The sequence below is a fragment of the Neomonachus schauinslandi genome, chromosome 1, assembly GCF_002201575.2.
Source record: "Neomonachus schauinslandi chromosome 1, ASM220157v2, whole genome shotgun sequence".
NCBI classification, from domain to species: Eukaryota; Metazoa; Chordata; class Mammalia; order Carnivora; family Phocidae; genus Neomonachus; species Neomonachus schauinslandi.
In genome coordinates, this window is record NC_058403.1 from 194,998,048 (window position 1) to 195,019,640 (window position 21,593).

At 43.4% G+C, this 21,593-nt stretch overlaps 1 protein-coding gene across 1 annotated transcript in view; it reads left to right on the plus strand.

Moving 5' to 3' along the window:
* The window catches only part of DCAF1 (DDB1 and CUL4 associated factor 1), a 72,167-nt gene extending 52,645 nt beyond the window's left edge, over nucleotides 1–19,522 (plus strand). The window contains 3 exon segments of the mRNA XM_044916988.1: nucleotides 8,272–8,280; nucleotides 14,115–14,367; nucleotides 18,549–19,522. Of these exon segments, the coding sequence (XP_044772923.1) occupies nucleotides 8,272–8,280; nucleotides 14,115–14,367; nucleotides 18,549–18,607 (321 nt within the window). The 3' untranslated portion in view covers nucleotides 18,608–19,522.
* Nucleotides 19,523–21,593: the final 2,071 nt, after the last annotated feature.

Genomic DNA, 21,593 nt, shown 5'->3' on the forward strand with positions numbered 1-21,593 from the left:
TTTTGTTGAGGATTTTTACATCTGTGTTCATGAGAGATGTGGACTATAGTTTTCATTTCTTGTGCAGTAGTCCCCCTTCCCTCCCCCCCCCCCCCCCCCCCATCTGTAGTTTCGCTTTCCGTGGTTTCAGTTAACTGCAGTTAACTCCAGTCTGGGAACAGATGGTCCTCTTTCTGATGTATGGTCAGAAGGTCAGTAGTAGCCTATATCACAGTGCCTCATTCTCCTCACTGCATCTTATCATGTAGGCATTTTATCTTCTCACATCATCACAAGAAGGGTGAGTACAATATAATCAGATTTTGAAAGAGAGACCATATTCACATAAGTTATTTTAATCTCTCACTGTGCCTAATTTATAAACTAAACTTTATCATAGGCATGCATGTATAGCAAGAAATATATATAGGATTTGGTACTATCCTCAGTTTCAGGCATCCTGGGGTGGGGTGTCTTGGAACATATCCCTGTTGGATAAGGAGGGGGGTACTACTGTAATGTCTTGGAGTTGGTATTAGAATAATGCTGGACTCATATGATGAATCGGGAAGTATTTTATCTGCTTCTGTCTTCTAGAAGAGATTTTAGAGAATTGATATATTTTTTTTATGTTTAGTAGAATTCATTAGTGAATCCATATGGGCCTGGTGCTTTCTGTTTTGGAAGGTTATTAATTGTTGATTAAGTTTCTTTAATAGCTAAAGGCCTATTCAGATCGTCTATTCTGTGCATTTTGGCAAATGGTGTCTGTCTTTCAAGGAGTTGGTCTATTTCATCTAGGTTATGAAATTTGTGGGCATACAGTTGTTGATAGAATTCTTTTATCCTTTTAAAAAATTTTTTTAAAGATTTATTTATTTGAGAGAGAGGGAGAGTGCTCATGTGTGAGCAGGGGGAAAGGCAGTGGGGTGTGGAGCCCGATCTGGGGCTCGGTTCCACGACCCTGAGATCATGACCTGAGCCGAGGCCAAGCTGGGCGCAACTGACTGAGCCACCAGGTGCCCCAGAATTCTTTTATCTTTTTAATGTCCATGGGATCTGTAGTGATGTGTCCCCTCTTTCATTTCTGATATTAGTAATTTGTGTCCTTTTTTTTTTCCTAGCCTGGCTCGAGGCTTATCAATTTTATCAGTCTTTTTTCTTTTAAGATTTTATTTATTTATTTGAGAGAGAGAAAGATAATGAGAGAGAGCTTGAGCAGGGGAGGGGCAGAGGGAGAGGGAGAAGCAGGATTCCCACTGAGCATGGAGCCTGACACAGGGCTCAATCGCAGCACCCTGGGATCATGACCTGGGCCAAAGGCAGACGCTTAACTGACTGAGCCACCCAGGTGCCCCTAATTTTATCAGTCTTTTTAAAGAACCAGCTTTTGACTGCATGATTTTCTCTATTAATTTCCTGTTTTCAGTTTCATTGATCTCTGCTCTATTTCTGTTCTTTTCTTCTGCTTGCTTTGGATTTGATTTGCTCTTCTATTTCTAGTTTTCTAAGGTGGAAGCTTAGCTAACTGAATTTAGGTCTTTATTCTTTTCTAATGATATGCATTCAATGCTATAAATTTCCCTCTATGCACTGCTTTCACTGCACCCCACAAATTTTATAAGTATGTGTTCATTTTCATTTAGTTCAAAGTATTTTTTGAGATTCCTTTGACTCATGCTATTCAGAAGTGTGTTGTTTAATCTCCAAGTATTTTGGGGTTTTCTAGCAATATTTCTGTTACTGATTTTTAGTTTAACGCCATTGTGGTCTGAGAACAAACATTATATGATTTCTATTTTAAATTTGTTAAGGTGTGCTTTATGGCCCAGAATGTGTCTATCTTGGTGAATGTTTCATGTGATTTTGAGAAGAATGTGTATTGAGTTGTTGGACAAAGTAGTCTATAGATGTCCATTATACTCAGTTGTTTGATGGTTTGATTACTTCAACTATCTCATTACTGATTTTCTGCCTGCTGTATCTTTCCCTTTCTTTCTTTCTTTCAAGATTTTATTTATTTATTTGAGAGAGAAAGAGAGCATGAGCTGGGGGAGGAGCAGAGGGAGAGGGACAAGCAGACTCTGTGCTAAGCTTGGAGCCCGATGTGGGGCTCAGTCCCAGGACCCCGAGATCACGACCTGAGCTGAAATCAAGAGTCGGATGCTTAAGCGACTGAGCCACTTAGGCACCCCTTGTATCTTTTCATTTCTGATAGAGGGGTATTGAAGTCTCCAATTAAAATAAGTGGATTCATCTGTTCTGTCAGTTTTTGCCTCCTGTATTTTGATGCTCTGTTGTTAGGCACATGTATGATAAGGATTGTTATGTTTCCTTGGAAAATTGACCCCTTTATCATCATATAATGCCCTTCTTTATTCCTGATAGCTTTCCTTGGTCTGAAGTGTGCTTTGTCTGAAAGTAATATAGTTATACTGGCTTTCTTTAATTCATGTTAGCATGGTATATCTTTCTCCATGCATTCATTCATTCATTCATTCATTTTAAAGATTTTATTTATTTATTTGACACAGAGAGAGTGAGCACAAGTAGGGGGGCAGCAGGCAGAGGGAGGGGGAAAAGCAGGCTCCCCACTGATGCGGGGTTTGATCCCAGGACCCTGGGATCCTGACCTGAGCTAAAGGCAGACGCTTAATGACTGAGCCACCCAGGCGCCCCTCCATGCATTTATTTTTAATCTGTATGTGTCTTTAAAATTAAAGTGGGTTTCTAGTGGACAACATGTGGTTGGGCCTTGTTTATTGATCCATATTGATAATATCTTTTAATTGATGTATTTGGAGTATTGACATTCTAAGTGATTATTGGTATAGTTGGCTTCATTTCTGAACTTGTTACTGATTTTTGATTCCCTTGTTTTTTGTTGCTGTTTTTGTCTGCTACTCTTTATACGCTTTTTGTGGTTTTAATTGAGCATTTTTCTAGGATTCTGCTGTCTTCTTTGTTAGCATATTAGTTATACTTTTTTTTAGTGGTTGTCCTAGAGTTTGCTATATATACACACCTTTACAAGTAATCCAAGTCCATTTTCAAATGACACTCTACCTCTTTACAGGTAGTACAAATACTTTATGATAGAATAATCCTAATTCTTCTCTCCTTTCCCTTGTTTTATTGCTGTCTTTCATTTTACTTATGTATAAGCATACATAAGCACATGTACATATATACATAATCATATATAATCACACATTATTGGTGTTATTTTGGATAAACTGTTACTGTATAAAGATCCATTAAGAAAAATAGGGGCGCCTGGGTGGCCCCGTTGGTTAAGCATCTGCCTTCTGCTCAGGTTGTGATCTCAGGGTCCTGGGATTTGAGCCCCGAGTCAGGCTCCCTGCTCAGCGGAGAGTCTGCTTCTCTCTTCCCTTTGCCCCAGCCTCCTGCTCGTGCTTACACGCATGCTCGCTCTTTCTCTCAAAATAAATAAATAAATAAATAAAATCTTAAATAAAAATAAAATGTTTATTCTACCTTTACTGGTTCCTTCTCCACTGCTCTTGTTTTATATAGATTGGAGTTTCTGACCTTGATCATTATCCTTCCCTCTGAAGAATTTCTTTTAACATTTCTTGCAAGATAGGTCTACTGGCAACAAATGCCCTCAATTTTTGTTTGTCTGAAGAAGACTTTATTTCTCCACTTTCGAAGGATACTTTCACAGGACAGGGTTGTGAAATTCTAGGTTGGTGGTTTTTGTCTCAACATTTTAAGTATTTCACTTCCCTCTCTCCTTCCTTGCATGGTTTCTGAGGAGATGTGTGGTACAATTTTTATCTTTTCTCCTCTTTAGGTAAGGTCTTTTCCCCCTCTGGCTTCTTTAAGGATTTTTTTTTTTAATCTTTGATTTTCTGTAGTTTGAAAATGATGTGCCTATGTGTAGGTTTTTTGGGCGGCATTTATCTTGCTCAGTGTTCTTAGAGCTTCCTGGATCTGTGGTGTGGTCTCTAACATTAATTTTGACAACATTTTCAGTCATCATTGATTCAAATATTTCTTCTTTTTCTTTCTGACTTTTTTTTAGAGAGAGAGAGGGGGGAGGGGGAGATGGAGAAGGAGAGAGAATCTTAAGCAGGCTCTATGGCCCAGCGTGGAGCCCGACATGAGGCTCGATCCCACGACCCTGAGATCATGACCTAGCCAAAATCAAGAGTCAGATGCTTAACTGACTGAGCCACCCAGTTGCCCCCAGATATTTCTTTTTTTCTCTTCCTTCTAGAATTCCTGTTATGTGCATGTTACACCTTTTGAACTGATCGCAAAGTTCTTGGATATTTTGTTTTTCAGTCTTTGTTCTCTCTGCTTTTCAGTTTTGGTGGTGTCTTTTGAGATATCCTTAAGCTCTGAGATTCTTTTCTTAACTATGTACAGTCTACTAATAAAGCCCATCAAAGCCTTTCTTCATTTCTGTCACAGTGTTTTTAATTAATAGTATTTCTTTTTGGTTCTTTCTTCAAATTTCCATCTCTCTGCTCCCATTGCCTTTCTCTTCTTGCATGCTGTCCAGTTTATCCATTAGAGAGCTCTCTTAGCATCTTGATCATGGTTGTTTTAAATTCCTGGTCTGATAACCCCTGCCATATCTAAGTCTGGTTCCAGTGCTTGCTCTGTCTCTTCAAACTGTGTGTTTTTCCCTTTTAGTAGGTCTTGTAAATTTTTTTTCAAAGATTTTATTTTTAAGCAGTCTCTGCACCCAACGTGTGTGTATGATGACTGGGGCTAAAACAACCCAGAGATCAAGAGTCCCGTGCTCCAATGACCGAGCCAGGCAGGTGCCCTATAATTTTTTTCTTGATAGCTAGATATGATGTGCTGGGTAGAAAGAACTGCTGTAAATTGGCCTTTAGTAATGTGGTGGCAAGGTGTGGGGGAAGGGAAGTGTTTTATAATCCTATAAGTAGGGCTCAGTGTTTCAGTGAGTCTATACCTCTCTACTATGAACTTCACACATGCTTCTGAGTTTTTTCCATCCCCTTTTGGAGGGACAGGGTGGCTAGAGTGGACTGGAGTTGGGTATTTCCCTTCCCCCAGGTCAGTTAGGCTCTGATAATGTCCCAGCAGATTAGGCTCTGGTTAAATAGTTTCTCCTGAGGGCAGGCCTTGTTAAGAACAGAATGCTCTGATGTATTTCAAATTGGTACCCCCCCCCCCCCCCCCCCCGCCCCTGGGGGAGCCCAAGGCGATTTTTCTCAGATACTCACTGTGAGAACCTGGTCAAGTTCCTGGAGGTCAAAGTGTGGGGGCCCTGATGACTTGGTCCCCCTGGAGTTTTTCTTAAGATTTATCCTCAGAATTGTGTCTAGCAGTTTGTGAGTTATAGTGCAGGTTTCCCAACCTTGGCATTGGTTCCTATGGAGGTTTATCCTTTTGGGTTTATGCTCTGACAGGTTGCAATATTCTGCATTTTCTTGTTGGTGTCTCCAGTTTTGGGGGCAATGATGCCCCTGTGACCCCATCTCTCTGTCAAATCTAAAAAGAGTTGTTGATTTTTCAGTTTGTTCAGTGTTTTGTTAAGGATGGTGACTTTCAGCTCACATGCCACACTGGAAACCAGAAGTAGTACCCTGGTTTTTTGAATGCCATATTTATTAAAAAGGACAATTAGGCTCTGGAATTTAAACCACTTCACCCAATGCTACTAGGGATTCCCTAGTGTGGAAGGGGATTTCTGTTAATGCTTTCCAGCTGCATGGCTTGGAGGGTCCTCAGTGATCTCTTTGGTTTCATGGGTGAGAGGAGCCTGTATTGTTTAAAGCTCATGTGAGTTCTGAGATATGGGTAAAAGGGAGAGGTCTTCGGAAGGATACTTGAGATTTTTTTTTTTTTTTTTTAAATAGGCTCCATGCCTAGCAAGGAGCCCAGTGTGGGACTTGAACTCACAACCCTGTGAGTTCAAGACCTGAGCTGAGATCAAGATTGGACACTTAACTGAATGAGCCACCCAGGCACCCTTTGAGATCTTTGATTTGTTTGTGACATGGATCTTCATATTTTCTTGAGTGCTGTACTATTTAACTGGTACATGTTGGTAGTGTTTCTTGGTAGTAGAGCTTGTAAGTGGTATTAGATCCTCCAAACGTCATGTGGTTGCCTTGGTTTGGTTTCTTAATAGTGTCTGTTGTCTGTTCTTTTATTCTTGTGGCCTCTTGTTACCTTAGTACCCCCACTCCCTTAATGCACACTCTTTTCCACTATAGCTGTCATGAAGCACAATGTAGTTTATCCTTGAACAGATCTAGAAGATGATGTTGTTGAGCTATTTGTCAGTATATTACAGTGGTACAGACCATCTCGTCCTCTATGGCTTCATTTATCACTACCCTTGTCACATGTAGATCATTACCACGTATCAGTTGTCTCAGGCTTCTTGGATGTTACATGTTGTACTGTAAATCTGAAGCAAAAATTGGGTTTAAGTTATTTATGAACACCATTATTCCTACCCTCCTATATCTTCGCAGTTTACAAGGGAATGGAAATAATAGTCTTGGGACTGTCACCTGTGGTCCAGTCCATGTGGTACCATTATCTTTGAGGAGGAGGTCAGGAAAAGAGAAGCTAGCATTGCCCTAGGGCTGCTATTTTTGGGGTTGGCCTCATTCTTTTTGCAGACATGAAATGATGAGAGGTGAATTTTCTAATGGCTGGCTGTGGAAGCAAGAGACAACCATAAAGGAACAACTTAAGAGGAAGGATTTCTTGATTCTTCTCCCGTGCTTCTGTTTAACTTTACTTTTGGAGAGGTTAAGGGAGAAAGAGATTAGAAAGGGGGTGGGTACAGTAGTTTGAACTTCTGAGTCTGTGGTGCAGGAAGGTAAAATAGAGACTTTCTTGTCACGGATAGCCAAAGTCGAGAGGGGCAGGCTCAAGAGGACCCTAATGAGTGGCCCTAGGGCCCTGTTCATGGAAGAGCCTAAAAGCTTCTAGCTGGGAGGGGACTAGGTGTCTTTGTAGGCAATGTAGGTAAGTTAGCATTGCTTCTGGATTTCAAGGCTTGTTTCATTACATACGGACACCGCTGTCCTTAGGGATTATCTGGTGCATTTTATATTTAAAGGACCTCCTTAGAGAACTGGTTTTACTCTTTTTTTTTTTAAAGATTTATTTATTTATTTGAGAGAGCGAGAATGAGAGAGAGTACATGAGAGGGGGGAGGGTCAGAGGGAGAAACAGGCTCCTTGCTGAGCAGGGAGCCGGATGCGGGACTCGATCCTGGGACTCCAGAATCATGACCTGAGCCGAAGGCAGTTGCTTAACCAACTGAGCCACCCAGGCGCCCTGGAACTGGTTTTACTCTTAAGCCCGTGGCATTTTGATTTTGATTTAGAGGTGTTTTAGTGGGATATACCATATCTATCTAAGCACATTTCCTTTGTATCCTGAATTCTGTTGATTCACATGTCCTCCTGGAATCTTGTAGTGTTTTGCAGTATTTACTATCTCCATTAGATTTCTTTCTTCCCTGTGCCAGCTTGATTTTATTTTTAACTCACTTTCCTTTGTGTGCTTCACCTAATTTTAAAATTAGAGATTTAGTTTTCTTATGAGTCATTTGCCATTCAAAGTTTTGTCCTTGTCTATATATCTGCTCTCAGGTCTTCTCAGATGTCCCAGGTATGACTTCTATGGCTCAGGGATGCCAGCACCTGTGACTGACTCCTTTGAATTTGCCTTTTTACCTTAGCAAAATAAAATTAGAAGTATGAATGGTCAGCTGCCACCTGATAAAATGGTCCAGCATAAAGTGCCTATATAAATATTTATTTGTTTAAAAAGCTTTATTAAGATATAATTTACATACCACAAAAATGGTTGTCTCTTGCCCTTATGTTTCAGTAAGTTTGGAGATTAATAAGGGATGAATGGAATCAATATATTGTTGAATGAAGACATAGATGATGTATTTGACATCCATAAATATTTGGTTCCTAAGGTTGCTAGTCCACCAGCCTTCAGGCATTTGATGAAAGCAGAGATAAGCCAGTCACTTATCAAAGCTTATATCCATTGGAATTTTGGTATCTGTGTTGTTTTTTTACAAATTAATTCAGTCAACTTTGATGTTGGCTTTTAGGAAAATTATAAAACCTAAGATTAGTAATTGATCATTGTTCCTAGATTTTGAAAAGGCAATACATTTCAACTAATTATAGTTAACCTTAAATTAAAAAAGCAAAAACAAGGGAATAATGCTGTCTTTTCTCCACTCCATTTTGGAATCTGGGACACACTGTGTGCTGTGCTTCCTGTGTGTTCTCCACTGCCTAGAAGCGGATGGTAAGAGTCTTTACTGATTACACACCTGCTGTAAGCCTGGTCATTGATTCCTGAAAGGCCTTTTTTCCCCCCTAAATTTTTAAAATGTCTGTTAGATTCTGTCCATGAGAAGAAAAATACAAGTGTTTATGACTCTGAAATTAGCCTTTTTTTTTTTTTTTTTAAAGATTTTATTTATTTTTCAACAGAGAAAGAGGGAACACCACAAGCAGGGGGAGTGGGAGAGGGAGAAGCAGACTTTCCGCCGAGCAGGGAGCCCGATGCAGGGCTCGATCCCAGGACTCTGGGATCATGACCTGAGCTGAAGGCAGACGCTTAACCAACTGAGCCACCCAGGCGCCCTGAAATGAGCCTTTTAATGATTGTTAACACCAGGAACAAGGGTCAGAAGGAGAATAATAAAATATGACACGTTGAATGAACTGTCAAGAGAGTATGCTCAGGTTATATTTATTTTTTATTTATTTATTTTTAAGATTTTATTTATTTACTTAGAGCACAAGCGGGGGGGCAGCAGGCAGAGGGAGAGGGAGAAGCAAGCCCCCGCAAAGCAGGAGCTCTCTGTGGGGCTTGAACCCAGGACCCTGGGATCATGACCTGGGCTGAAGGCAGATGCTCAACTGAGGCATCCCTAGGCTCAGGTTTTTTTTTGTTGTTTTTTTTTTTTTAAGATTTTATTTATTTTTTGACAGAGAGAGACAACGAGAGAGGGAACAGAAGCAGGGGGAGTGGGAGAGGGAGAAGCAGGCTTCCCGCTGAGCAGGGAGCCCGATGCGGGGCTCGATCCCAGGACTCTGGGATCGTGACCTGAGCTGAAGGCAGATACTCAACGACTGAGCCACCCAGGTGCCCCCCTAGGCTCAGGTTTTGATTACATTTTTATAAAGCTATCATAGTTTTTAGATTAACTGTTCTTAAAGTATGACCAGAGATTTGTTTTTCTAAGAGGTTGGTTGTATTTTTGAAGGTAATAGAGGCTAAAAGCTATTTCTCTTGAAAATGAGACATGTATTCAAGAAGAATTTTGAATGGTCTAGAAACAGATGCTGCACTAATTTAAAAAATCAAATTGTTTAAGTCCTAGAGAACGAGACAGTTGGATGTAGCAGAGAAGGTCAGTGGAATACCTGGAATTACCTTTTTGGTTCTGTCACTGGGAGTCTGTGGATAGAGGGTATATTACAGAAAAGGAGAACTTTAGAACCAGAAGGTACTCAGAGGACATCTTGTGCAGAGGTTCTTCATTAGGGGTGCACTTCACAGTTCCTGGGCAAACTTACCAAAATCCACCTGTGTGAGCTTCACTTAGAAAGGTTGGTTCTGTTCAGCCTGGACCCTGGGAGTGGTTTAGGAATATGTATTTTGGAAAACTTTTTCCCAGGTGCTTCTGATGATCACATCTGAATAGGAGCCACTGATTGAATTAAATCACCTCTTTAACAAGAAATTGAGATTCACAGAAGTTGGCATTAGAGAGATGTCCAGTAAATAGTGCTTCCGTTGTAATTCTGGAACATGGGCAGTGTTGATGGAGCTCCTGGGGTTTTGGATCTGGGAATGGATAAGACCATAGAGAGCTGGAGAGACTGGAGATGAGCAAGAGAAGGGAGAATGCATTCAGTGAGTGTAATGAGAGTGGATAGGAGGGAGTCCTGGGGACCCAACATTTGTGGGAAACAGTAGTCAACTGGATGTGAGGCCATAGGAGTGGGGAAGTGAAAGATGTTTGAGATTTTCACCTGGCTACTGGGAGAAGTATAGAAAAGGTACTGGCTTTAAAGGTGCTTTGAGTTCAGTTTTAGAATTAAGAGATTTTAAGTTTCTGTGGTACGAATGGGTAGAGCTGTCTGAGAGTTCAAAGATTTAGGAATTAGTGGAAATATGAAGGCAGAAATTAAAGTTGTAGGAACCTCTGTGCTAAGGAGATCTGCAAGAGACCAGGTACAGATGAGCCCAGTGTGGAGGCCAGGATTGTTGTCGGTCACCATAGAGAAGCCCCCTGGTTGGCCACCCAGGCCTTCCTGTTCCTTTAGGAAGGTTGCAGTCATTGTAACAGGAACAACAAACTTTTGTTGAACACTTTGTGTATGCTAGATACTTTCCAAAGAGATTATATACATACATGCATACATGTTCCCCCCACTCCCCTTCAAATGCTAACAACAACCTATGAGGAAAGTAAATCATCCCAAAGTTGGTTACTGCATCAGTAGAGTTCAGTGGCAGCAGCCTGGCTCCAGAGCAAACACCATTAATCACTGCCCTGTGGAGTGGTGCGGGCAAAAGCCAGACTGTCCAGTGTTGGAGGAAGAGAGAGTGAGGGAATGAGTGAGCAAGTGGCAGGCGGGGTACCTGGAGGCTGGGAATAGGGTTTAGCTGGAAGCAATGTGGAGCCTGTGTGGATGGAGAAGTGGTGGTTAGGTTTGGGCAACCTGGCCCTCCTCAGAGAAGATGAGAAGCCAGTGCAGAGAAGTGTGAAGGTGGATGTGGGGGTGAGGTGGGTGGCTGTGGTAATGAGATCCAGAGAGGACTGCCACTCAGAGCATGAGTGGAGGAAGGTTGGCTTCCTACTCAGACCAGGGTTAAGTCAGGTTTAGATGTGGAGATGGGACCAGAGGGCAGCTGAGGGGGCTCATGCCAGTTGACTTCTCTGTACAGGAGGGGAGTGGGTTGATAATCTGCAGGGGTTTGGGGTCTTAGACAGCCATGAAATTAACAGTGGAATTGAGAAGAGTTTTGGTATTCTTCCTGTAAGAAAATTTATTAGTAGTTCAAAACATCCTGGCCCTGAGTCCCTCTGATTCTGTTTCCAAGGCCTTAAAGTTGTAGAGAATTTTTTTAAACCCTACATTCCTAGATCTAAAACCTTACCTAAATGTTGTTGAAGATGATTCTGGATTTTAGGAAGATTTTTTTTCATTGAGTAATAATTTTTAGTTTCTTTTGTGTGTGTGTGTTTTTTTTTAAACTACTTTTGACCACTCCTTATTAAATCTTTAGATATGAAAGAGAGGGGCTCATGTTACCAATCACGTACTTAAACCAGCCGAGAATGCTTCTAAAATTACTTCCTGGACTCTCTTTTGGGTTCAACTACAGAATTAGATTCTACAGTATTTTGTTTTCTTCCTCCCTCCCTCCCTCCCTTCCTTCCTCTTTCTCTTTTTTTTTTTTTAAGATTTTTTTTATCTGAGGGGGAGAGCACTAGTGGAGGGAGGGTCAGAGGGAGAGGGGGAAGCAGACTCCTCCTCCCCACTGAGCCTGGAGCCCGATGTGGGGCTTGATCCCAGGACCCTGAGATCATGACCTGAGCTGAAACCAAGAGTTGGGTGCTTAACCGACTGAGCCACCCAGGCGCCCCAGATTGTACAGTATTTTGGACAGATCTTGTGAGCCTCTGTTTCATGATTCAGGTTTCAGATTTAAAATTTAGAAAGTGAGTTTATGGCCATATCCATGTGTAACAAAATACATGTTAAACCAGCATTGGTCATTAACCATAGAGTTTAAATGATGGAGTGATGTATTTTACTTGAGATTCAGGTAGAGCCTCCCCTTCCTACTCATTTCCCTTGTCTTGTCATGGTCACAGAAGTCTTCATGGCCTTCTGGGATGAATATATGTGAACTATTTCTTCTACTACAAGATTAAGTAAAGGTTTTGGATTTGTAGTCTCGTGGAAGAATTGGGAATGTTATCTGTAGTTCAGAGCTCAGACCCTGATTTACCTATTTTTCTAGGATTGCTTTTGATTCAGGAGTTTTTTCGCATTTCTCCTGGATCAGCTAGGCTTTGATGTTTTTAGAAATGAAAAAGAATGATCTTCCTAAATTTGCTGGCTAATAGATGCCTGTTTGAACCACGTAACTGTTTACATACTCAACTGTGGACCTTTAAAAGTTATGGGACATTGAAAATTTATGTAAATTGCCCAGGTTCACATGCCATGTAATTGGCAGAGCTAGGATTCTAACCCAGGCGTATTTGATCCCCAAACCTGGGCATATTCTCCTGTCCCACTCTTTAAATAATGCCACATGTGCATATCAGTAACTACGCATTAATTTCAGAATTAAAAATTATAAAGTTATGCCATCTTCAATTTTAAATATTGTCCCATAGAGGCTTAAGAAACACAGTGCTTTGGATACTTTTTTCTTTAATGTACTCGTTTTTAACTGTGTTACTTTATTAATGGATTAGAACTAATTTTGGTCAAGGTCATGAAAATATGCCTGGAAAAAAGAGGTAAAAATTGTAATCTGGTAAGCACTTTGGATTATTTTCCTGAATTTTGACCCTTCTCTCTTTTCCCAGCATTTGTATGAGCTGATACGCTTATAGGGGCTAAGGAGCTTGTCTATGTCTCAGTTTGTCATTATTGCCTCCAAGCACTCTCAGCGCCTTTCCAGTAGGTGAATGCTTAGTAGCGATCTGTGTGGAGGAGATAACGTGGCCTAAGCTGTGGAACAGTGGCCTCAGGCTGTCATATGTGGTTTTGTATACAAGCATGTGCAAGCTCTGGTCTAGACAGTACACACATTTGTACACGCCTTAGGTTTACCTGATAAAGGGGTTAGTCTTTCCCATATAGCTGCCAGAAATTGTTGAAAAGTCTTAAGTCAAACAGCATATCAAAAAGTCTAGGGCGGTTCCAAAATTATCAAAAGTCCATAAAGCATGGCTACTCTGCTGAACATGAGCCTAGTTTATATTATAGCTGATGAACACTAGTGGCCAAAAAAGCACAAAATTTGGATTTTAAGTGATTGGCATGCAGCAACACTTTAAAAATGTGTTTTATCTATTTTTTTTCTGTGTATGTTGGGCTTATTCTTTCTTGACTTTCATTAGGCTGATATATTAAATGAATTTTATATTTTATTGTTGCAGAAGTTAGAGTCCTTTTGCTACTGGCAAGGTTGACAGTTGATGTTTGAGCAGAAGGATAAATGAATGATGGTCACATTTACTTGGGAACACCTGTTATCCTTATCAAAACAGAGGTGCCTTTGTTTCCTTTCAAGCAAGAAAGGACACAACTTGGATTCTAGCGCAAAGTTGAAATCTGTGGCAGAGGCTAGAATGTATCCTTTATAAAGCCCAGGGTACCCAGAGCCAGTATTTCATTAGTTTTCTGGTAGTTTTCCTGACTTTGGAAAGATCTCTTAAGAATGGAGGGAAGGACGGTTTCTCTAGCACTTTTTGTGTGTTTTCGTGTGTGTGGCTTGTAACAGAAAATGTAGGTATCTTTTATGTTCTGTATTGCAAAGTCAGTTTCGGTGGACAGTTAGATCATTGGATACTTACGATAGCACTATTAGAGGTTTACCCACTTCCTTGGTTATAAGATCAAGGGTAAGACCTTGAAGGGCTTCGGAGCTGACTCAGCGGCTGTGTTCTTTCTCTGTCTTGTTAAAGTGTTGCTTTTTAGATTCCAGTAGGAGCTTTTGTCCAGTGACCCAACTGATTTCACTTGGTTTGGTTGATACAGGAGAGAGAGAAGAGCTCCCTTGGTTTATTAGTTATTTAGGAACCTAGAATGTTGATGGCTGAGACCTCTGTGAATGAATTGTGTGTTTTCTTGGATAAGGGCTGTGTGACCAGTAATGCCTTTGTGGAGTGAAGACTAATTCTTGTCTGAGAGGTGCTTTGAGTATCTTGGGGAACATGTGTGTGACTGTCTTTGTCTTCATTAGATTACCTAGATTACCACTCTTTTTAGTGACAGTTTCCTCCCCTGTCCTTTGGGAAGAAGGGAGAGACTTCCCATGTGGCCCACGTGGGTTAGGCCTCTGTGTTTTTCCTAATGGACCTCATGCTCTCTTGCCAGGAAGAGGAAGAACAGGAGGAAGAAGATGACGATGAAGATGATGACGACACTGATGACCTAGATGAGCTTGACACTGACCAGTTGCTGGAGGCGGAGTTGGAGGAGGATGACAACAACGAGAACGCAGGAGAGGATGGGGACAATGACTTTTCTCCCTCTGACGAGGAGCTAGCAAACCTTCTAGAGGAGGGAGAGGATGGGGAGGATGAAGACTCTGATGCAGACGAGGAAGTGGAACTGATCCTGGGGGACAGTAAGTCCAGGGCCGACCCTGAGGCTGAGCCTTGGCACCCAGGGGAAGGTCCCTTCCCTGCACTCTCCCGGCAAGCAAGCCCCACCAGGTTCTGTGCCCCATATCTGTAGATTCATCACTGGCCCCTTGAGGAAAAGCAGTTTCACATCTCTGATCCTCTGCTCTTTCACCAGACTGTGTTACTAAAAGGCTGTTATCTCATCTTTAAAATAGAGGTTGGCAAACTTTCTCTGTAAAGGTTGGACAGCTAAATATTTTTCGCTTGGTGGGCCATATGGTGTCTCTTGCAACTCCTCAGCTCTGCTGTGAGTGTCAAAGCAGCCAGAGACCAGGTGTAAATTAATGACCGTGGCTGTGTTTTAGAAGTAAAACTTCACTTACAAAAATGCGTAGCGGGCTTGGTTTGGCCCATGGGCTGTAGTTTGTTGACTCCTGCTTTGGAGGATTAGCCTTAGAATGGAAGGCCAAAGGGTGGTTCTTCCTGAGGGGCAGAGCCAGACCTGGCAGCTGCTTACGGGGTGGGGGTGCCGTACCTGCTCCTTTCTACAGTTACAAAGTAAAAGCCCTCTTGGGGAGGAGTCTTTTCCTGTGTGCTTTTGCCTAAGCCCTCTTACAGGCCAGGTGACAGATGTTTCTCTTTGGCTTGTTTGGTCTTCCTCGCCCCCTCTAAGTTATGAAGTACAAGCTCCAATTTTTCTAGTAATTTCCCTTTAGGACAGGTTTCTGAAGTCAGGTTTTCTCCTGACTGTGCTCATGAATCCTGAATAAACCGGTTACTAGTTCTAAGAGTTGCTAGCTCTGCAGTTATATTCTGTCCACTTCAAGAGGACCTGTCCGGCAGCATCGCTGTGACGTATGTCACTGTTGACAGATGTCTGCTTGCTGTGGTCCTGGTTCTTGTGCTACCCTGGCTAAATGATGGGGAGTCATCCCTGAGATACTCAGCCATCTTCATGTAGCCAGTCAGGCCAGTATGCTCACAACTGCGGCAGGAATGATGCCTAACATGGTAGCCACTAACCACATGTGGCCATTAAAATGTAAATGAAAAATTCGTGTCCTCATTTGAAGTATTTGGTAGCTGTGTGTGGTTACCATAGTGTACAGCACAGATACAGAACATTTACATGAAATTCATTTACATGAAATTCATTTACAGGAAATTCTGTGTGCTGGCCTAGGCCCAACTTAGGCCAAGCCTCTTCATAGTAGATGCTTGGTTTTTATAATCGTTGATGTCTGGTGGCAGGAGGAGGAATGTGCATGTACATGTGTGTGGTAGCAGAGGTTGGGTGACAGTACTTATTTAAGCCTACGTATAAAAGATTCTATTTCACAGTGACCCAAATCCATTTTCTTTGGGATAAATCTTAGATGTGCTTCTATCCCTCAAATGAAAGGCAGGATTGTCTTAGGGGAGACATGTTCTTACATGAGTCCTCTTGCCAAAGTTGTATATTGAGGAAGCTCTGGGGGGGCTGTGCCTTCTGTGTCCTCATCTGCTGCCTACCAGCTTCCATACTTGGAGGTTGAGGTGACTCAGTGGAGGAGGACTTGCCTTGTCCCTAGCCATGGTCAGAGAGCCAGGGAAGAGGGATTAAAGGGCAAGGCACACATGACCGTATCAAGAGTAAAGGGGCAGTTTTTACTGACCCTTTTTGTCATCTGTGAATAGGGCCATGTTGGGTACAAGTTCTGTTTCCTTCCAAGTAACAAGGTAGGCCGGGAGAGCTGCTGGTGCTGGTACCCCTGGGATGAGAGTAGCACTTAACCTCTTTATTCTTTTTTTATTTGAATATAAAGCCACTAAATTTGTATTTGGCCTGTAGAATTACTGCCTTCTTTAACTGTTTACGAAATTCCTTCCTTTAGGCCTAAGAGGTACTGGAAAAACCTTTATTCTGTTAGCAACGAGATAGCACTTTATTTTGGTAGGAATATTTATGATGTGAGAACGCCGTAACAGTCGACAGCTTAAGGGCTTCTCAGCTTGGGCTCTAGAAATGAGGTGGTGATGTGGAGGTGGCATGGGTGGTGTGTCCTGCATCGCTGTTTGAGAGAGGCCTCCAGGAGCGTACCGCAGAGCGGGCTGAGGGACCGTTCTCTGGACCCTTGGTTTGCTGGTATTTTGCTTCAGTAATCATCTAGAGCATTCGCTCTTGACCTTTCTGAGCTTATGGAGACTTTTATGATGTGATGAGAGTCACTAAGACTATAGAAAGCCACATCCCTGTGCCACCCCATAACTTTGTGAGGCCCCGGATCCCATAGAGACCCAGTGATTGGTTTCAGATGCAGAACCCCAACCCTAGGAAGAGAAAACACCTTGACTCTGAAGTCTTTTGTGTGTTCTCTGTTCCAGTCAGTTCTACCTCCCCCCAGAGCCTGTATGTTGTAGAGCAGCAGGTTAAACATTGTGGGGATTGATTATTTACATCTAGACTGCCTTTGCCTCAAAGGGCCTTTCAGGAGAGGTCCTGACCAGGGTCTGGGATTGGGTCTCTTCAACACTTGAAGATATGAAAAGGCTGAGGAAGGGAGAGCAGAGGAGCCCTGTGACCACCAAGAGGGAGTCTGTGCCCAGGCCCTGAAGGTTCTCTCAAACACCGCGCCCAACAGTTATTTGTGTAAAGAGGATTGTGTCCCCGTCCTCTCCCAGCTGCATTTATACTCTGTATGTGTGATGCAGAGTTGTTAAGACTCTTAGCAGCTGCACAGCTGGTGGCCAGGTCTCAGGCAGGTGGTCTGGCATTGTGAATCCTAGATCTCAGGAGCCCTGGGGGAGTCTCTGGAGGTCTGCCATGGCCGAGGACACGGTGCTGTGCTCAGCTCTGCGGGGGCAGACCCTACCTGTTGGCGGTTCCTTCTGGAAGTCTTGCAGCAAGGAGTCTGACGAGGCTGTTCAGCTTAGCTTGTCAGGTGTTCGTTCTCCCTGCTCCTCACCAGTAGTCCGGCTATGCTTATGCCCTCTTAGACCCAGGAGCACTGGTTTTTTCCAGACATCTCTTGTTTACCTTCAGGACTTTGTATCACAGCCATGCGTTTGTTGATTTTCCTTTATCCACTTCCGTTTTCTTCGTAAAGGAAATTGTAGTGAATGAAAGAAGGTTTGGGAACGTGGGTTGTTCTTGCTTCAGCTTTCCTGAGAGTCGATTCTTAGGTGTCTGGGAAAGGCTGATGGGGAATGCTATGGAACCACTGGTGTCTCTCTCTGCATGGGAAGTCCACAGCTCCAGGGAGACCTTGTTAAAATGGTTTCACAGCTTCCTGAGCTGTAATCAAAGGGGGCACCAAGGCCTTTCCCTTACCTTCACTCAGCAAATACTAGAGTCCTTAGGAGCTAGGTAACTATGTTTCTCTCCAATTGGACATGATGTATCCTCATTTTGAAGGTTCTTTTGCTTTGTTTCACTCCTCAGTGGATCCTTCCAGAGGTGTTAGTTAGTGTGGTCTGTTCACGGCCTGAGAAGGCAAATGGTCCAGTGGAGGGCTCTTCCTGTGCCAGAGACATGGTGCTACCCTTCCAGGATGTTCTAGCTGCTCCCTGCTGGCCTACGGCCTTGAGTTTCTAGGTACTCGTTCTCTGGTATTACCATATGCTGGCCTGTACCTTTTTGGGAACTTGTTCCTGCTGATTATATTCAGAGGAAAGAATCCTTGGTTGACAGTCTCTACCTTTATGGGGTCTTCTGATAAGAGAGTTGTTGAGTTTAAAAGAAATCTCATTCTTGCTTGCGCTCAGCCTGCCTTTTTAGTGGGTGTAGGGGGGTGGGTCAGGCAGGCCTGTGTGCCTGTCCTGGAAGGACGTGAGGCCATAGGACTGCAGAGGCTCACTCATTTCTCCCTCAGCCCTGCCCCTTTTGCAGCCATTCAGAAGTTTCAGAGGGGTTTGCCCTGTCCTTTCAGGGCCCCCCAGTCAGGAAGAACCTCTAGAAGGCAGAGAGCATTGCATCCAGGCCCTGTGAAAGGTGCAGGAACAACAGGTCCCAGGGGTGGTCACTGTTGCCAACAAGTATATTCTCCAGAGCCAGCTCCAAGGAATTAATTGATGTGTTTTCTTCTTTCTGGAAACTGGTGATTAACTTTGTTCAGGTATAAATGTATGTGTATAAAGGTGCTTCCTTCCTGAAAGCTTCCTCTAAGTCTGGTGAGTAATCTAGTCTCTCCCTCTTCCCTTTCAGCGGATAGCTCTGACAACTCTGATTTGGAAGATGACATCATCTTATCTCTGAATGAGTGAGGAGCCATCACTGTGTGCAAGACATTCCTGACAGGCGAGAAACTGAGTCAGATGAATTGAGAACACCTTCCTTTCCCTTTCTCCCAGGGCTGTCTTTTAAGGAACTGCATGCCCTGCATTCAGAGGATTATGGCTTAGAGAGCCTCACTGGACTCTGAGGGTCCTTCTAAAACAATAACAACCACCACAAAAAAGACAACAGGGGTTAGGCCCTATTCTGCTTCCCCCTTCTAGGACGGACAGCTCTTTCCTCAAGGGGAAAAAAAAAACATGTCTCTGGGGTTATTTCACAATATATTTTCTTTGTATAACGTTCTTTACTTAAAGAACAAGAAATAGTTTTTTATAAAATTTAAAAAGAAAAAAAAAAACAACAAAACCAGGCATTTATAACTGAGGGTATGAACTTATATCCACCAGGTCTCTTGTCCCCCAGCACTTCATTTTCTATGGAAGAAAATGATGTCTAAAGAACAATATAGAGGCATTTTTACATACGTATTTAAATGAAAAGGAAAATCGTGGTTTCTTAAATTGATAAGGATTAAGAATATTTTATTATAAATATAATATATGATTTTTTAACCTGTTCTGTTGCCTCATATGCTGTCAGGTTAAGTTGTTTTCCTTCTTGCCAGAGGTGGGGAGGAAGGCAGTGCTTATTTGCTGAGTAAATGCCTAGATTCACCCACCTTCATGGTTTGGGGGCAGCAAGGTCATTGTGGATATTGGTTTTGTGGAGTTGAGGGAACTTAGGATATAAGTTCACTCCCTCTATTTTTCTTTGTGATTCAGTTTTTCAAAAAATTTTTTTTCTTCCTTCTCCCCAATGTGGAAATTACAAATCAAAGGCCTTTTTCTTTAATGTAAAGTGTATTTATTTAAAAAAAATACAAAATAAACTACAAGTCTGTCTTTGTTTGTTTATGGCCTTTCCCTGTTCTCTTTTACCAAAGTGCGGTGGTCCCTTGCCCTGCAGCTCTAGCCAGCCAGTAGAGAAGACGCCTTCCGAGAGAGGCAGCCCAGGATGGTGGTGAGACTCATTCTGCCCAAGTAAAGCACTCTGGGGAGAAAAGTAGCTTAGTCACAGTGTCTGACCCTGGTCTGTGGCCCTCCCCCCGAGGGAGTATTGGTCTGTGCCCGAGAACCACGCTGGGGTGGTGGAGGAGGTGTTTGGGCATTGTGTGCTGTGGACACCTCTCTCTGTCCCGGGTTCTGACTTAAGAAGGCAGCTCTGCAGTACAGATCTGGTGGAGCTGGGAAGAAGTTTTGGAGGAACATGCTGGCAGAGTTAAGGAGCGGCCACCATTACTGTTTCCTCAGGGGAGAGTTAACAGCGGACCAGAGCTGTTCTTCACTTTTGGCAGTTTGGGGCAGCAGGGGCTTGGGCAGGCTCAGGCCTTCAAAATCAGCCAGTGGTTGTGGAACTGGGGTACTGCCAGGGAAAGTGCCACGTGCTCTGACCTTTTCACTTAACCCACCTCACCCTTTCCTCCCACAATAAATAGGAAACCACAGTCTCTTCCTTTGAGTCACCCCCATAACAGCTGCTTGGTTTCTACTGTGTAGGTATCAAATAGCTAGAGACCTTTCTCCCTTTGCTGAGAGAAGAGGGGACAGATGTGCTTGTGAAGTAAACAAGACAAGACGGCTAAAACTCCCTAGGGGCTGGCAAAGCCCTCCTGGGCTTTGGAGCACCGTCCAGTTGACGACACACACTGAGGCGGGCCTGCGTCACACGTACCTCTTGGTCCTTTAGAGAGCAGAGCGCTCAGCCCTTACGTTGCTTCATGCCTCACACCTAACCAGTGGAGTAGCCTTGACTGCTGGTGCTGGATGCATCAGGAGGAAACAGGTTAAAAGTCAACAAGGAAAAACACTGTTCTAGCCATGAACTCCGCTGAGCCGCTGGCCGTCTCCCTCAACTCTGTCGGCAGCTCTTGGGAGGGCCTGCAGGTCTCTGGGGTGGAGATGGGGACCTCCGACAGGGAAGCGGAGTTGTGGTTGACTTGACAACACGCCCTGAGAGGCTAAGGAGACATCTGCCCTTTTTCTTACTATACCAGGGCTTAAGATCTGAGTCACTTAGAAGAAACACATACAATACTAGCAAACCAACAGTGAGGCAAAATTTGCCTCAGATTGTTTTTTTTGTTTTGCCTTTAAGCGACACCTCAGACAGGACCCGAACCCCCAGGTGGAGGCTCTGGACACCTGCAGTTAAGTTGTTCTCTCTCTGGGACAGTCTAAAATCAATCAGCGCCTTGACCACCTTACCTGCTAGGTCTGAGAGTTCACAGAACCTGCTTTGTCTTAAGAGCCAAAGGAAGGAAGTGGTTAAGAGGGTCCAGAGAAGAGGAGCGGGAGGAAGGTCACACAGTGGGTGGGCTGTGGTTCTTTACCAAAACTCTGTAGTTCTTTTTGGGGCTATCCCTGAAGAGTAGACAAAGCAAGGGTTGAAGGGTCTTCTCTTCCTAGCAGGTTTACATCTGGGAATGCTGCTGGGTGGTGTAGGATTCTGGGTTCTGAGCACCCACTCTATGAAGAACAGCCCCGAAAAGTTTTGAACTTCACGGGGCAAGGCAACCTCTGGCCTGTGTATGACCCAGGCATTTCTCAAAGAACTGCAGGGAGCCCTGCATTGTGCCTTCAAGACACCCCTACCTCATTTGATCTGAACAGGGAGGGCCCACTCCTGCTTCCGGCAGTACGAGCTACCCTGGAATGGTGGAGCTGTGGTCAGCTGAGTCCCCCATGGACTTCCTCAGACACCTGGCAGTTGTGGCCACAGCTCAAGTACAAACAGGCAAATAAACGCACTTAACACTTCCTTTGTTCATGTTTTCTGTTGTGAACGTGCTTGTTCTCTCATGAGCACCCGCCGTGGCCCGGTGAGCAGTATCTCCCCCGGCACCTTCCCCTGTTCATTTTAAATCTCCGAGGTCCCAAAAAGCCACCTTTTTCCGGGTGGAGGCAAGTATCCTCC